The following is a 16,878-nucleotide window of genomic DNA, read 5'->3' as shown; positions in this document are numbered from 1 at the left end:
CAGGGCCCTGAGAACTGGAATGAGCAACAGGGGCTGAGCCCTGGGGAGGCCACCAGGGAGTGGCTGAGGGGGATGGGGGAGACTCATCCGGGTGCAAACCTTTGCCAGCCACACACACAGCAATGCCCCTGCCTTCTGCCTTCTGGGGCTGGGCTCTGACCCACACAGCTCCTGCCCATGCTCACCTACTCCCAACACAGGCCCCGCCACAGCTACTTCCCTCTCCAGCAGCAGCCAGACACCTCTGCTTTCCACATGCCCGTGCCTGGTTGCCCCAGGAAAGGAGTTAGTCAGATCAGAGACTCCTGGCTGAAGGGGGTCTCCAGCTTTCAGACTTCCCGGTGAAAGGGCCTCTCCAATTGGAGGCCATGGCACAGACTGCTGCGGGCACTCCGGGGGATAAGGGACAGCCGCAGTGACTTCTGGGACCGCTAGGAAGTTCCCCAGGGCGGTGACTCCTCAGTCAGTGACTCCCAGGGTGGGAAGCTCACTGTGGCTGAGACACAAGACTGCCAGCACTGCCTTAGAGGAGCAGAAGCCAAGTGCACCCCCAACCCCCACCATGGTCAACCCCCCCAAAACTTTCCCACCCACTTGGCTCCTCTGGCTCCTGGCCTTCCTGGTACCCAGGCAGCTCAGGAGAGAGGGGAGGGGTGCTCTGCGCTTGCTCCAGAGTGGGGGCTGGGTCTGGGAGAAGGAGGCTCCTCAGCAGTGTTGACGAATTGGGAACAGACTGACAGGGTGAGAGCAAAAACTGCTAATGACTCGTCAAGTGAAGGCGCCTTGGGCGACAGCATCAGGTTTCCTCCTGGGGGGAGAAGGGTGGAGCTCCTCCTCTGCAGGCAGGCGGCAGGAGGGGACCAGCATGCTTGAGGTCAAGGACGGTACAAACAAAAGCCCCCCCCCCCCCCCCGCAAGGCCCCCCCAGGCCTCCAGCCCCCACCAGGAGGGTCCTGTGACAGGGTCCTAGAGCTCCCTGGGTGCTCGGAGGAGCACAGTAGGGGCACCCTGCTGGCTCCCAAGGTGAGAAGACACCAGAAGCATGAGGCAGAGAGCTGCTCCTCAGATAAAGGAACTCCATTTCTAAGAGAGGGCTGGCTTGGCCCCTCAAATAGGAGAGCACTGCAGGTTTCCCTCAGGAGGTGGAGGTGACCATCTATTCCCGGGGACTTGGCTCCCAGCGGCCTGGGTATGCTGGTAAATGCAGCTTGGATAGGTGGCTTTTGGTGGCAATGAGTCAGTCAGCAGAGAGGCTGCCCACCCTTGGAACAAGGGCATCTTTTGCCCATATTGGTTATTTTGCCCTTCTGCAGAACCGGGGCAGGGAGGGGACAGACGCACTGGCTGGCACCTGCGAGATGGGTGCCACTTCCCCCACAGCCATGCCCAGCCCTCTCTCAGCTCAGATCCCTGACAAGGAGCTTGTTTTGGGGAGTTACCAGGGGGATGCTACTCATCCTGGGCCCACGGGGTGAAGACAAGGCAAACCCAAAGACCCCTTCCAGGGAGAACAGTGATTCAGTGCCTGAGGGCTCTCCCTGCAGGCTCTGGGCAGATGGAGGAGCTGGGGAAAGATCTGCACAGCCAAGATGCCCAGCCAAGGACGGGACTCTGGAGCTGAGAATGCTCTCGGCCTTTGGTGGAGCCAAGCCTGAGCTGGGCCTCAGCAGCCGGGCCCAGGGACGCTGGTAGAGCCACCCAAGAGGGACCTGCTTTGCTCCGGGACCACCTCCGGGCCGTGTTAGTGTGGAAAGGACTTTCCCAGCCAGCTCCTCTGATTTGCGGTAGGTCTATGTTCAGGCTGGGGCCAGATGGCACTGTGTCCTCTATAACCCTTCTGGGGCTCTGGCTACAGACCCGGGTGGGGAATGGGCAAGGGCAGCAGCTCCCTCATCTGCTCCATTGCTGGTCTCTCGTGCAGTTCTCGCCCTACTTGGGTCCCCTCGACACTGTGGGGCCAGGTTAGGAGCACAGGCTGTCTCTTCTCCTGTCATCACTCATCCTTGGCCCTCCCTCTTTCCTACACTTCCTCCCCAGCAAGCCCCAGGATGATCCTCCTGGCAGGAGATGAGCTATATGGACCGAGGCTCTCTCTAGTGACTAGAGGCTTTCCTTTCTAAATCCTCTGGAGCCTTGGGAGGCTCCAAGGGTGGGGCTGGCAGGGGGCCAGGGCGGTGAAGGCCTTCAAGCTAGCGGTGGGAAAGGCAAGTTCAATAAAAGGTAATCAATGGCCAATGTAGCCCCGTGCAGGGCCCTGCGGGGACAGAAGGGAGGCTGGGGAGGGAGAGCAGTCCTGATGCCTGCCCTCTGTGGCTCCGGTCTCTGTCTCTGTCGGTTAGAGCCACCCAGTATTCCTGGAAGAGGAAGGGATAACCCAGCTAATGCCCTGTAGAGGAAGGGGAGGGCCCAACCAGCATCTCTTCATGAGGAGAGGAGTCTGCAGGGCACAGGAAAGAATGAGGCCCAGCAGGGAGGCAGCCAAGTTCCCAAAGCTAAGAAACTAGCATGGCTCGCTTCCCCTCAGATGGACCCGCTCACGGATGCGCACACACACAATCTCATTTCCCGAAGACTTCCGCCTGGTCTTGTCTCACAAAAGCTCTCAGTATTACCTCTCCTAGTTAGCTCACACATACCACCACGATCTCTTAACCCCACACGTGCCTGTCTCCAACAGCGAAGATAGCTCTCCTAGGGTCGCAAGCGAGGCAAGGTTGGAAATCCTGGGGACACCTCAAAATGCAGTTTGCTGTCCTCCAGCTGGCTACCAAATTCTCTGGGTCCATCCAATTCTGAGGGGTGCCACAGGGCTCCACACATGCTGCTCCTGGGAACCAGCCCCTCACCAGAAGAGGCAAGCCACACTAGGTTCTGCCAGGATCATTGAAGACGATGGGGTGTGCGGGAGAGGGACCCAGGAGGCCGGCGGGGCCTCGCCCTGAGAGTAGCGCACTGCATTTTAACTGGACTGGAATAAAAACACGCAGCCTGTGAAAGTAAGTAATTACTGATGATTACTCCTCACCATCATCATGAGGACCCAGTGGAATGATGACTTGGGCTCTTTCAGACAAATCTAGTAAATAGTGAAGCCCAATGTAACACCCAGCAAGGCACCCATCCCTCCCCCTCAGGTCAGATTGTCCTCTCTGTCTTCTCCTGGGTCCCTCCTGGGCCTCAAATCTCAGAGAGCAGAGCCTGGGGGCAAAGACACTTTCAGAGTCTGAGCCTCAGGGGCCAATTACCTCCCAGCTGCTAATTCTTCAGCAAGGTTCAGCCCTTTCCACACCAAGGCCCCAGTACCACGTGGGCACCTTCCCCTGCAGCAGGCAGAGGACATGGGGTGGCAGCCTTAAGTTCAATTGTCACCAAGAGGAAACCTAAGAGGAAGCTTCTCTGCGGTAGGAGCTCAGGTTGCCCGCTCCCTGTCACTGTATGAAGATGGGGTTTAATGTGAGCAGCCCTGAGACAAGGGGGAAGCCTCCTGAGAGGCCTCCTGCGGGCCTAGTCCTCTAAGGCATGAATAGCCCCTTTCAACCAATCCCAAGCTTTTTGGGTCACCTCTCTCTAGAGTTCTTCTACTCCCATTAGGGTTGGTCACCTGCCTTCACCCCCAGGGGATGGGAAGAAAAGAGATGCAGGCGGGCATCCCTGGGCCTGGTTCCTGAGGGAATGCCATTGGGAAGAGGCTAAGGGAGGAGGTGGCTGCTCTGGGTTGGAAGAGAATGAGGAACCACGGGGCCCTGAAGCCCCCGACTCCTTTTGGCAGGTGTCTGGGCCTGGCTCTGGGAGGCGAGCTGCAAGCCAGATGGCTGCCCCATGGGGAAGGAAACGTTTGTTCCTGGAACAAATTTATGGCTCAGCACGGCTGTCCCATGAAATCCTCCTCGAGCCCAGAGAAGCCCTGACAAATTGGTGGCCAGCTGATTTATCCCCATTATTAGGGCCAGGCTGTAAGTCAGTGGTGACAGGCTGAGTCGGGGGGTGCGGAGCCCTGCTCCCACCACCAAACCACTGGGTTCCTTAATCGTCCATTTGTTTCCAAAAGCTGCTTTCCAACCCACCCCCCTGTCTTTTCCATGCACTGTCTGCAGAGACTGATGTGCTATAAATCTGCTGTCCTAACAGTTTTATGCATCTCCTGGGACAGCTTCTGAAACGGGCCTCCCTGCAGGCCCTTGTGAAGGCAAGTCAGAGTGGGCTGTGGGTTTCCCGGTCCCTCTGAGGGCACCGAAGGAGGGCTGGGGCTGGTGAAGGGACAACTCCCCAGTCTCCTGCTCACCAGAGGCTCCCCACATCGTTCCTCTCATGGCTGCAAGGTCACCTTCCAGACGTGGCTCTGCTCCACCAGAGCAGGCCAACAGTTGAGGACACCTAAGCTGGCAGCCTTTCCCTTGGTCACGTGTGGCTCCCCATGTGGGGTCTGAGATCAACACCCACCAGGTTGCCTCAGGTGGGGGATGACGAAACCGCTCTGTTCCCCATGTGGGGGCTGTGGTGTTTCGGCAGAGGAAGGCGAGAAGAAGCCCCAAGCTCCGGGATGGCCCCTGCCTCCTCCACAGCCAGGCCCAATTCCACACCAGTACCTTCTCTTTCTTCTGCTTGGCGGTCTCCTCGGCAGACAGCAGGGGCTTGTAGTAGGCGCTGCGCTCTGCCGTGAAGTGGACCTTGGACAGCGCGTGCTCCACCAGCAAGACGGACAGGTTGGCGCCGTCAACATGCAACCAGCCAATGAAGTTGCCAGCCTTGTCCATGCTCTCCACCTCCACCTCTACCTGGGGAACAGAGAAAGGGGGAGAGTCAGCCTGCAGGGGGAGGGGCTCAGGAGGGACCAAGAGCAGGAGCTTGTTGGAGCTGTGGCACTGCTGATCTTCTTAGAACGCTTGGCCTCACTTCTGTAAGCGGGATCTAGGCTCTCTATCCTCTCACAGCCCAGAATTATCCTTACGGAAATATCCCTGACTGAGCGACTTCAAAACTCAGCTACTAGGGTACAATCAGCATCCCTCGGCTTGAGCGAGGGAATTGCATCAGCCGTGGGCATGTGTGAGCGCAGCCTGGGGGTCAGGAGTGAGAGAAGCAGCAGACCGGAGCTGCCCCCAGAATGTCTGACTCTTCTTCAGCACCCACGCATCCAACCCAGCTCTTCTAGCATGAAAGGCAGGCCCCAGGAGCAAGGCAATCCCCAGGAAGAGGGGCACGTAGCTGAGGGAATTACAGCTCAACAAAGGTACTACAAGTGGCTGGATGAAAGCCAGGTGAAGAGAGGAGGGGAGGGGGCAGGTGGGTGGAAGGAGTGCACATGTGGGCGGTTGAGGGGTGATGCCAGCAGGAGGCTGCCCCTGAAAGGGAGCAAGGGGAAGGGTGACCTCACAGCCATAAGCCCAGGCCTTGGGGCCGTGGGCTGGGGTTGACCTCAGAACCCTTGGGGACCCCTGTGGGGCTCAAGAGCTTCTGAGCTTTCTCCACAGAGCGCCTTCCTGAGACACAGGACCCCAGACACAGTCCTGACTCTGCTCCCCCAAGAGGGCGGCCTTGATGCCACAGCCCTTAGGGTGGCTGATCTGTTCCCACCTCATGAAGGCAATGGACCAGGTAAATTTCTTCTTTGATTCTCTCCTAACCTCCTCTTTTCTCTGCTAAAGGGGCTTGTAAAAGCCTTTGCTGCCAAATATGAAAAACTTGTATTAATTTAAACAGCTTCAAGCTCGATTAAGCAATAAAATGAATGTCTAAATACCTGGGAATTCTCTGAAGCCTGGGCTGGAGCCTGCGGCAGCAGCCCAGGCCAGAGGGTTAGAGAGGCAAGTGGGGAGTCATGTGGGTGACAGGACACCCTTTAAGTAGACAGAGGTGGCTTGGCCATGTGGAGAGAAGGCTGTAGGGAGAAAAAGAAGGGGCAGGACCAGGGAGGCAAGGCCCCGGCCTCTCCCTATCCTTGAACACCCTCTTCTACACCCTACTTAATTAAGGCTTACAGTTAACCTTTGAGTGGAAATGCAAGTTCAACACTGCCGGAGTACGAGTGTGACCGAGAAGCAGACAGGAAGAGTTTATTAGAGCTAGATAACAAAGATACTCTATAGGGCCATTCCAAGTTGACTCTGTAGGTGGGTACATAGGCCCCCATGCCTGGACCTCTTATCTTTCACCATGTTAGCAGCCAAGTGTCCTTTCCTGAAACTGACAGCTGCCCTGCTTGGGCACAAGACCTCCCTCCAGTTCCGAGAAGCCTGTGGTGGGCCAAGTGGTTGTGACAAAAAGCTTGATGGTCACCTGTATCATTCCTCTTGGGGTCGGACTGCTAGGATGGAGGCAAAAACCTCAGAGTTGGGTTGATGAAGCACCCGGGGAGTCTAATGATGCTCACTCTGGAAGGTGCCCACACTTAGATCTCACCCCACCAAGCAAACCCCACAACCCACACCTCGCCTCGGAGGCTACCAACCACATGCCGGCCTCCCAAGGGCTCATACTAGTGGGAGACTCTGGTGACTAGTAGCCATGCCTGGGGTCAGCGCTGTCAACTCTCTTGGCAGATGAGCATGGCCTTCACACTTACACAGCCTCTCCCTGCCTGTAATCGATATGCTAACTTGGGCTTGACAGGTCCCTGCGCCTAGCCAGCAGCTGAGGAAAAGAAGTCTCTAGCCTTGGGCACTGCCCTCCTGCTGAATCCATCTGGGGTTAGAAAGGGAGATAAAGCTGTAGCCTAGGGATTTCCGCTTTCCCTTTTATTATGGCTGCTGCAAATATTGCAATTTCTCAAAGGCACTCAGGGGAAGGTGGGCTGGGCTCAGCGAAAGGATGGGGCTACTTCAGAGTCTCTTGGTTTGTGACCTCTCTAGCCAAGCCCTGTGGTGTGTCTATCCTTCTGGGTACACAGAATTCAATGTGAAGACCAAAGTCTTAACCCTTCTCTAGTTCTGGGAGAGCTTCATGGTCAGCAAGCAGAGGGTTAAGCATGGTGCTCCCAGGCTGGTATGTGTTCATCACGGTTCTCTTAGATTGACGGCTGGGGATTTGTGCCTTGACAGTAACATTTTGTGGGCCAATGTCTGTGTATGCTCTATTTCTCTGATCAACTTTAAGACTTGTGTTCTTAATATTTTCTCCTCCCTCTTTTTTTTTTTTTTAGACAGATTATTTATTTGAGAGGGGGAGAGAGAGAGAGAGAGACAAAATGTGTGTGTGTGCGTGTGTGTGTGAATGGGGGTGGGGCAGAGTGAGAGGGAGAGAATCCTCAAGCAGACTCTCCATGGAGCAGAAGCCTGACTTGATCCCATTAGCCCACTGAGCCACCCAGACATTGATATTTTCTCTTAACTGAAAAAAATACATATCAACACATACTCCTATAGAGATACACAGATACAGTTGATTCTTGTTATTTGTGATAGTCTATAAAGTTACCATGAACACTGAACCACTGCTCCCAGGGGAAACACAGGATCAGGTTCCTGCAAGACTCTGGTCACGATTTACCAATACATAACCTTCTTCTATGCACGTTTTTGCTTAAAGATACCTTATTTAATATATACTGATGATCTGTTACCATTGAACTAACAGCCAACAGCACTAGAACTCATGCCCGAATGAAGCTTCTCTAACATGTGTATTTTCTCCCTAAGGCCCACTGCAGCCTTCCTATACTTCGGAGCACCAAACAGCACTTCGACACTCTGCCGGGGGGCCATTTTAAACTGCACACAGGAAAAAGCACACATCAGAAAAAGGGGGAAACGCGGCACTACAGAGACGATGGACAAGACACCTGTTGCCCGGATGAGAGCCGAAACAAGAAGGGGAACACCGCCGTCTGCGACCTCGGCTGGGAGCATGCTCTCCTGGACACTCAAAGTGTTCGCCGCTTGGATGACCAAACACTCTGAGTACTGATCTGGGGCTACAAGTACATTTCAGTAAGTAAAGTAAGTGAACTTGCAAATATGGAATTGTATGTAATGAGGACTGACTAGACAGAGACCCACGGAAAGCTCTTTCCTACCAGTTTGCCTCAAACTGAAGACAGGAATGAGGAGAGGCTCCTTCTGGTCAGACACAGGAAACCTCTTCTGGGTTCCTTCTGCCTATTGTCAGTATTAATGAGACCCATTGCTCACCGAATGTTGTGTAAACTGCAGAGTCCCGCTCCTCAGCAGCACAGAGTGTTTCAGGGAGAGATGTGGACGCAACAGCTTCCCTTGGGAGGCCTCCAGCGATGGCAGGGGACACCAGGGAGCTCACGCCTTGGCTGACTATCAGGGACTGCCCCAATGTCTGATTTGTGTGTGGGCCTTTGGTGTGTGCACGTGTGAGCTGATGTGGCCTTGAGGGCACCACAGAATGTGTGTACACGTGGACACAAGCAGTGTCAGTGGGGAACCAATGGGAACCTCTTCTCTTCCTTCCCCTCCTCAATGTTCACACTGACGCTAAGGCCTAGGAAAGCAGGGCTGAGGGGAGGAGAAGGCCTCCTGAGAGTCTACGATGGGGACCACAGCATTTCGCTGGGGGAGCAGCTGGGGGAGCATGAAATAGCAGGCAGCCTAGATGCCTTGAGGTCAGGCCCACTGCCCCCTCCTAGTACCTCTTCACTGCGCACCCCTGCGGGTCTGGCCAGCTGCCAGTACCTCTTGCCCTCTGCCTGAGGCCGACAGAGTGGGTGGGGATTCTGAGGTCTGAACTAGGCCCTATGAGCTGAGCTCTTCCAGCTTCAACACCACCCTTCTGTGAAGGCTTCCCTAATCCACCCATGTGAATCCCTCTGACACCTGTGGGCTACCCCAGCACTGAGGGGACAGCATATAGCACAGAAGTTCTGAGCGCAGACTATGGAGCTAGACTGCATCGGTTTAAATCTATCTACTAACTGCAGGACCTTCGCCAAGTCACTTATCTTTTCTGTGTCTCTGCTGTAAGACTGGGATTGCAATATTGCCTATCTCAAAGGGTTTGTTCCGATTAAAATGAGCTAATATAAAGATACTAAGTACTTACAAGAGTACTGGATGCATTAATGTTTCATCATTGTCATCGACTTTTTACTTTGTAGTAGGAGAAGCGGTTATTTCACTTCCAAATGTCTTTAATTGTCCAGCTAGACTGTCAGCAACAAGGGGAACAAAGCTTGTTGTATACTCTGAATCTTCCCCAGAGCTGGGTGTACCGACTGGGCAGGGAGGTGGCAGGAAGACCATGGGTCTTGGAGTTAGACAGACCTGGGTTCAAATCCTAGCTCTGGCTGTGAATTTTTGGGAAGAGATGACTTCTTTTCTCTCCTAGCCAGTTTTCTTCTCCATAGAATGAGAAGCGGGTCCTATGTACTAAAAGAAGTAACACAATCTGCTTTCTCTTCCCTTCATCTACTACTGGCCAGCAGGGGCCCTGCTCAGGCTGAGCCCCGTCCCCTTAGCTCTCCCCCACCATCCAGCAAAGCTTTGGGCTTCTTAAACCCTGGTAGCCTCATGCAAAATACAAAATGGAGGGAGGACAAGTGGAAAGAGCTAATGTGTGACTGTCCTCAAACCCAGCTGCACAAGCAGATGCCTTCCTGCTCAGTGGTGGTGGTGGTGGGGGGGGGTCTTTCTCCACCACAGGACCAAAGTTGGGGGGAGTGCAGCCCAGCCAGCCGTGGTCGGAAAGGAGCCAGACACACTGGACTTGGCCTGTCGGGGGGCTGGGGCGGCCAGCAGGCCCTGCCGCCTCACAGTGGGACACGTCCTCCTGCTCCCAAGCACATTAATGTGCCACTAATGAAATTGTTCTGGCTTATTTACCAAATTAATACAAACGGCACAGGCTGTTAATTTGCATGTCTCCTAATTACTGAGGAAGAGCTCCCATGCCCAGGCAACACACACCTCAGTGCCCACCCAGACGGGCTGCGGTCTCAGCCTTCCCAGTTGTGGGTGGGTGAGGAAGGGGAGAAGGGAAAGGAGGAACGGGGAGAAGCGGAGCACCCCCAGCTTGCTCTCTGTGGCTGGGAACGCACGAGGGAGGGAAGGTGTAGTGGCCATGAATCCATTTCCCTGCCTGTGGTCCTTTCCTTAGTGGCTGGAGTGCCTTGGCCCCCCAGAAATATACTCGGTCCCTGTCCTGCTCCCCTCCATGAATGCTCCTTCTTTCCCTTGTCTGGATTCTATCTGACTTCTTAACTTAGGGATTGCTTCAGTCAGGCAGGTGGTGGGGTCTGAGTCCTCCTCTCTCAGCAGTGTGGCACATTCTGGGCCTGGGGGACACTGCGGGGCCGGAAGAGTGCAGGGGGTCACAGGAAGGGATGTGGAAGTCAGGCAGGGGGTGAGGGCCTTACAGATACTACTCCTCTCCCTCAACTTGTTCTGGCCCTTCCCGGCCAATGGGCCTCAGATTCTGAAATCTTATGTAAAGTGTGTGTGTGTGAAGGAGAGAGAGGTGAGGAGAGAGAGAGGGAGGAGGGAGCGAGGGAGGAGGGAGAGAGAGGGAGGGGGAGGAAAGGGGGAGAGAGAGAGATCAGTGAAAAGGTCACCATAAAACCACAGAGGAAATTCTGCTGGCCCTGGGGGTTCATTTAGCTGCCCTACCTCTCCTGATCCAGGAACCAGATTGGATGCCTGCTCTTTCCAAGCCTGGGACAAAGCTGGAAAGACAAAGGTCCTCCTGCAGCCTTCTTTGGGTCTTGGAGAGAGGCGGGCCAGGGGAGGGAGAAGGCAAGCTTGACTAAGGCAGCTCCTTGCTGCCCCCCCCCCCCCAACCAACACTCAGGACAAAGAAACTTTGAAATGTGGAACAGAGCGGAACACATGGCAGGGGGCTGCAGGCTCTGGGAAGTGACAGAGGGCAGCTGTAGGAGGTGCAGTGCAAGAGGGGATTTACTGGCAATGGGGGAGGGCAGGAGAGCCTACCCATATGTACCCACCTTCCCTTTTTCTGTGTGTCAAGAGGAGGGAGAACAGGTTCTCTCTCCACCAAGCGCCCTGCCCCAGCTCTGGGCACAGGGCCCAAGGCAGCACAGGAAACACTGCGTGAAGCCAGCCCCTGAGATTGGGAGGCTTTGGGATGCCCCGGGAAAACAGCCCAGAGGATGCTCCCTCCTGCTGGGGAGGCGCCCCCTCAGGCAGAACAGGTGAAACCGGGCAAGCTGGAGTGGTGGCACAGGCCACCCCTGCCCCCTGCCCCCTGCCCCCAGGCACCTGGAAATGAAGACTTCCGGTGCTGGGGAAGGGAGTGGTGGGGGAACAGTCCGCCAGTTCCTCCAGCAGGTGGGGAGCAGGCTGCTCTAGGCTACCTTTGGGGAGGCGACCTCAGGGGCCTTAATGACAGGCAGAAGCTTCTATCCTTTCCACTTGCTTTCTGGCCACAGGCCCGCTTGAAATACCCCCAGAGCCATCAGCAACACGCATGGGGCAGAAGCCTGGAACTGGGAACAACAGGAAAGCCTAGATGGGAAAAAGCCACTGAGGAGCAAAGAAAAAGCCAATACAAAGCGGTAGACTGGAGCTATGATCTGGGCTGGGGATGGGGGGGTGGGTTACATCCCCTCCAGGCTCAGTTTCTTCATATGCAGATGAGAGCAGAACCGGGGTTTTAAGTCCTTCAAGCTCTGAAGTAGCTGAGGTTAGAGCTGGGGCTGGTGGTGTGGACTGAGGAGAGAGGGGGCTATGGGTAACACGGGAGAAGGGCAAGCCGGGAGGCCCCCATGAAAACCCTCCAGCCCTGTGGCAAACTCGCAGAGGAGCTCAAAGGCACTCTAGCCCCTGCCTCCCCCGGGCACCCCACTGGAGCTCTCTGCCAGAATATGAGCCATGATCCAGGGCAACTGGACTACCACCGGGACCCCTTGCTGCTACACAGAGGCAGCCGTGTCGTCACGCAGCTGGGCTCACCACTGGAAGGTGCTGCCACAGCCAGAGCTGTGAACTCGAAGAGACACCTCCCCTGAATATAGTAGCAGCTTAACACAGCCACCGTGTGACCCTGCACTCGCAGGCACGCGCAGACACACCAGCGTCTCTCAGAGACGATGAACAGGAACGCGATGCAATTAATAATGTAAGGCCCCGGGACCTGGCGAGGCAGTGGCCGTGAGATGCCTCCCAGGCCTCATTATCGGCGGCTGCCAGCGGGGAGCGGGCGGCAGAGCAAGCAGGCAGCCGTGCAGCTCTTCCCCAGGCCCCACAGCGCCTGGGCTCCTCACCCTTAGCACCTCCACACCAGATGACTCTTTCAAGCCCAGCCCACAGCGCCAACTGTTCTCCAGAAAACCTCCGCTCTGACATCCGTGCGCTGGCCCAAGCCAAAGCCCTAGGAATGCCTGGAAATTAGGCCCAGGCTGGCACGGTGGGTGGCAAGAGGGGCCGAGAAGCTCCTGGGAATGGATGGGAGGCCTGAGCCCCAAACAAGAGGGCTCAGCTAGAGCTCTGGGTTTCTCAATCTCTCTCCTCCAATACCTCAGGGGTGTGGGGTGGGATGATGGCGTAGGAGTGCGGGGTGCAGGGCAGCTCCTGGTCCCATCTGAGGCAGAGAGGCAGCAGCCAAGGCGATCAGGCTCGTCCGAGTCTGCCGGGAAATGCAAACCTGCTGACTCCAAGCCTTTGCAAGCGGTAACACAGTTTATAAACTGACGCAATCTGTTCCTTTGGTGCAGACAATGAAGGAAGGAGATTTTCATCTTCCCAAGAAAACCCAGCGCTAAAGGCTGGAGGAGATTTAACTCTCTCTTCCCTGAGGTTCATGCAGGGAACGAAGCTGAATCAGGAGGCCCTCATTCTGCGCCCTGTCCGGGACACCATGGGTGGCACCTGTTGCCACAGGTCACCTGATCCAGAGGCAAACTCTGGAATTCCTTCGGAGAGTGGGGCACACCTGAATGGCCCAGCCCTCCCACGCTCCCTGGCTGGAGAAAAGAAGTTGCCAGCCCAAAAAAGCAGGCCAGGCTGCTTTCATCAGGGGCCCCCAGACAGCATTCTTTGTCCCGGAGCTTGGCGTGGGCCATGGAGGCAGCCACAGTGGCGTTCTCCAAAGCCGAGCCAGAATATCCCGGGCTGGGCCCGAGCCCTGTGGGCACTGAGCTAGCAGCCAGAAGACAGCTGGCCTCTTGTCAGGGCAGATCAGTGTGTGTGTGACCTGTGGAATAAGAGCACATGGTTATTAAATGTCTGACCTGCTCTGAAAGTACCCGAATGGTGTTCCATCGGGTTAAGTTTAAATGCCAGTTCCCCGTTTGCAAGCGCCTGTATCTCCCTGACCCTGGGGCAGGCGCACTCTGCTCTGCTGACCCCAATCGTCAGGCTTCTTTACCCGAGCTGCTGAGGGTTTCCACACCTTGCCTTCAAAAAGTCCTTATGTTACCATTCATAATTATTACTTTCCTTTCCACCCTGGAGAAAAAGAAAGGAACCCGGCTCTAGATCACACCCTCTTTCGCTTCCTCGGGCACCTATTAGTCACCTCTCTTCTATCATTACTATTTCAATTCCCTTTCCTGTCGGCGTCTGCCTCTCTGCCTGAGTATCTCGCCCATCCTAGAAAACTGTGCCTTGATCTCATGTCCACCCAGCTGATGTCGTTCTCCTTGCCCAGAGGATTCTGCTCACCTCCCTTTTCCTTCCCCATCCAACACGGCGGCTCACCACTGTCTACATCCCAATGTAACTACCACCTCAAAGTCACTCAGGTCCTCATAACTGTCACTTTAACAATTTCTTCTCACATTTCATTGTTTGTTACTTTTTGAATGACCTGACAGGGCTAAGAACCCCTTCTCCATCTCAAAGTTTCTTTTTTAGGCCTCTGTGGTTCCCAACCATGGTTTCTTCTCAATGCTCTTAGTTTCAGTTGTGAATTCTTACCCATCAACATCTCCCTGAGTATGGATATTCGCCAGGGGGCCACTTTTAGCCGTGTAGTGCCTGGTTTCCACCGCTTCTGAATTACAGGACACCATGACTTCTATTTCCAGTCCAGCCCTCCCTTCAGAATTCACATCCACCTGACCAGTTACAAACGGAATGCGTCCAATCGTGAGCCTACTATCTTCACTCTAAAACCTGGTCCTCCATCCGCCCGCCTTTCTTATCCCACTTGGTAGCAGGAGAAGCCTGGGGATCAGCCTCACTCCCCTTACATTCACAATCAACCTCCAGGTCACACTAATCCTACCTCAGAGATGTCTCCTGAATTCTTCCCCTCTTCTCTATCCTTACTGCCACTCCTTGGGCTCAGATCCTACCCGAGGGCAGCAGTCCCCTTCTCTGCTCTCCCTGCCATCAGCCTTGTGTCCTCCTGATGGCCCTTCCACAGTGCTATGGTGTGGCTTGTCACAGAAAATGCAGCACAGTAGCTGGGCCGGGGAACCAGACCGTCTGGGGCCATGTTTTGCACAACTACTTACTAGCTGTGAGATCTCGGGTGACTGACTGAACCTCTCCAGTTACAGGTTTCTCCTCTTCGTCAAATGGACATAATAATGGTGCCTGCTTTGAAGGTTTTTATTGAAGAACAAATGAACTAACTCCAGTTAAACACTCAAGAGTTTGGTATATAGTAAATGCTCAATGACTGCTGTTATGTAACCAAAAAACCCCAAAGCTGATCACTTCTTCTGTTGCTGAAACCCCTTCCTTGTTCTCTGACAAAGTTCAAATTCCTTAGCACAGCAAGGTATAAGCTTCTTCTTCTTTTTTAAGATTTTATTTATTTATTTGACAGACAGAGATCACAAGTAGGCAGAGAGGCAGGCAGAGAGAGGGAGAAACAGACTTCCCGCCGAGCAGAGAGCCCGATATGGGACTCGATCCCAGGATCCTGAGATCATGACTAGAGCCGAAGGCAGACACTCAACCAACTGAGCCACCCACGCGCCCCAAGGTACAAGCTTCTTATGACTGGATTCTCACTTTCTACCATTTTGGCCCTCATTATTTTGCTCTAGTCATGCCGAACTAACTCTAGCTCTAGACATAACGCACTGTTCCAGGCCTCTGCACACACTATTCCCTGCAGCTAGGATGCTCCTCCTAATACTGTACCTGTAACTCCTACCCAGTGCATTAAGATTCTGCAGAGATGGAATTTCACTCAAACCATTTCATTATTTTCTTAGTAATGCTTTCCCCCACAGCACTTTGCTCACACCATTACTAATTACAGTTTATAATGGGCATTTATTAATGGTATCTTATTACTGCCACACGGTAGGCATTCAGTAAACAGATGATAAAAGGTCAAAGGTCCTGGCTTCTCCAGATCACTGGCAGTCAACTTAGAGAGGGAAAGTTCCTGGGACAGAGAACCGTTTTTAGGGAGATCTGGAGGGCAGCAGACTGGCTGGAGAAGGCCTGTGTTGAGAACGTCTCTAAGGGGTCAGGGCTGGCCCACAGCTAGCCCTGTTGGAGCAGGTTTGCTCACAGGAGCCCAGAGGGGCAGAAACTGGCCTTGGTCAGTGCAGCCAGTCCTGATGACTCAGAGGCTCCCAGACGTCACGAGCAGAAGGGGTTGTTTCGCACTTGGCTTTGCCTGTACTGAATATAACCGGAGTGAGGACGGATTCCTCTATTTACCCAGGCATGCGCGCAGGCAGCAGCTGTGTATGCCTCCCTCTGGTCTCCTACACATCCACCACTCCTGGCCACCATCCCTGAGCAAGGAAGGGGTGAACAGCAAAAGCAGACATGAGACAGCCAGAGGAAGAGCTGTGAGGACAGGACAGGGACCTGGACCCCATTTGCTAAGTCCTCCAAGCCAAGGTGGGGCAGATGTCCCAGTTAGGCCTCGGTCGCCTGAGGGAACATCGGAGCACAGGGCTGAGAAACCCTTCAGCCACAAGTCCCTTGCCAGTGTGGGCAGGTCTCAGGCCCTCAAGGAAATCTTCGAGGAAAGGCAACTGCTGCTCTGGGGCTTGGCCAGGCTTAGTCACTTCAGTGTTCTCCGAACTGGGCTGTCGCCATGGGGGCTACTCAAAAGCTGTCAGGTTGTGGCAAAGTATGTCCTATGCTGGGGGGAAAAGGGACACTGAGTTCCTTCTCATTCGCCATCTCCCAGTCTCTTAGAAATAGGAACACAGACAACAATCCCTCTAGCAGGCCAGAGAAAGGGCATCAGAGAGAAAAGGACTTGGAACAGATAAAAATCCTATTCTTGCAGCTATGGACCAGCCAGTTTACTTAATTACACTGAATATAAGAAATAGCAACCAATTTCAACACAAAAACATGGAATACCAATCCCTCCATGTTCAGATCAGCGGCATGAAGGCACAGCTGAAGGCACCAGTGTTGAGAGGGGCTGCTCTCCTCATCCGGCTAAGAAAATCCCATCTCCTCTGGGCTCCTCTTATGAAGCCCCCTGCTCCTGTGTTCACCCGTATCCTTCCTGGAAATGCAGCTGCCTTCACCTGCCAACAGGAAGCCTGGCATGGGTCCGCTGTCCTCAGCAGGCCGTGCCCTCCAGCCCTTAGGGCAGGCCACACGGAGGGCGGCCAGCAGCCCTGTCTCCACATCCCTGGACGGGCCAGAGAGAGGGCCCCCTGCTCCCCTCTCGCCATGCCCATGGGCTGCTCTCTTAGGCCCAGGGGAGAGGAGGTTCGGGCCTCTTCAGGGCTTCTGTTTCATGCACTCTCCCCAACTCTATTTCAACACAGTAAGGAAAACGAAAACTCCTTTAAGGTGATCCAGTCTTCACGCTCAGCAGCGCCAGCAGGCAAGGGCTGGAGTGGGTTGACCCTGCTGTTACGCGGGCAGACCGGATCTTTGTTCGCTCTAACCTGGAGGGCCCGCGCTCTCTCTGGCCTGTATATAATACAAAGAAAAGCCTCTGGGTAAAAGCGACCCATAATAAGGCCACTATATAAATGGCCTGAGCATGTACAGCCCAGACTGCGAGATGTGCAGCACGCCA

General features: G+C 54.7%; 1 protein-coding gene across 1 annotated transcript in view; it reads right to left on the bottom strand.

Annotated features, from left to right (window-relative positions):
- The window catches only part of SND1 (staphylococcal nuclease and tudor domain containing 1), a 411,934-nt gene that overhangs the window by 11,354 nt on the left and 383,702 nt on the right, over positions 1-16,878 (bottom strand). Inside the window, exon 17 of the mRNA XM_004741837.3 lies at positions 4,587-4,775. Within this exon, the coding sequence (XP_004741894.1) occupies positions 4,587-4,775 (189 nt within the window). The remainder of the gene's footprint in view (positions 1-4,586; positions 4,776-16,878) is intronic.

Source organism: Mustela putorius, unplaced genomic scaffold, assembly GCF_011764305.1.
Source record: "Mustela putorius furo isolate JIRA1106 unplaced genomic scaffold, ASM1176430v1.1 tig00003845_pilon_pilon_pilon, whole genome shotgun sequence".
Lineage (NCBI taxonomy): Eukaryota > Metazoa > Chordata > Mammalia > Carnivora > Mustelidae > Mustela > Mustela putorius.
Note: the sequence above shows the minus strand (reverse complement) of the source record. Positions and strands in the feature narration are given on the sequence as shown.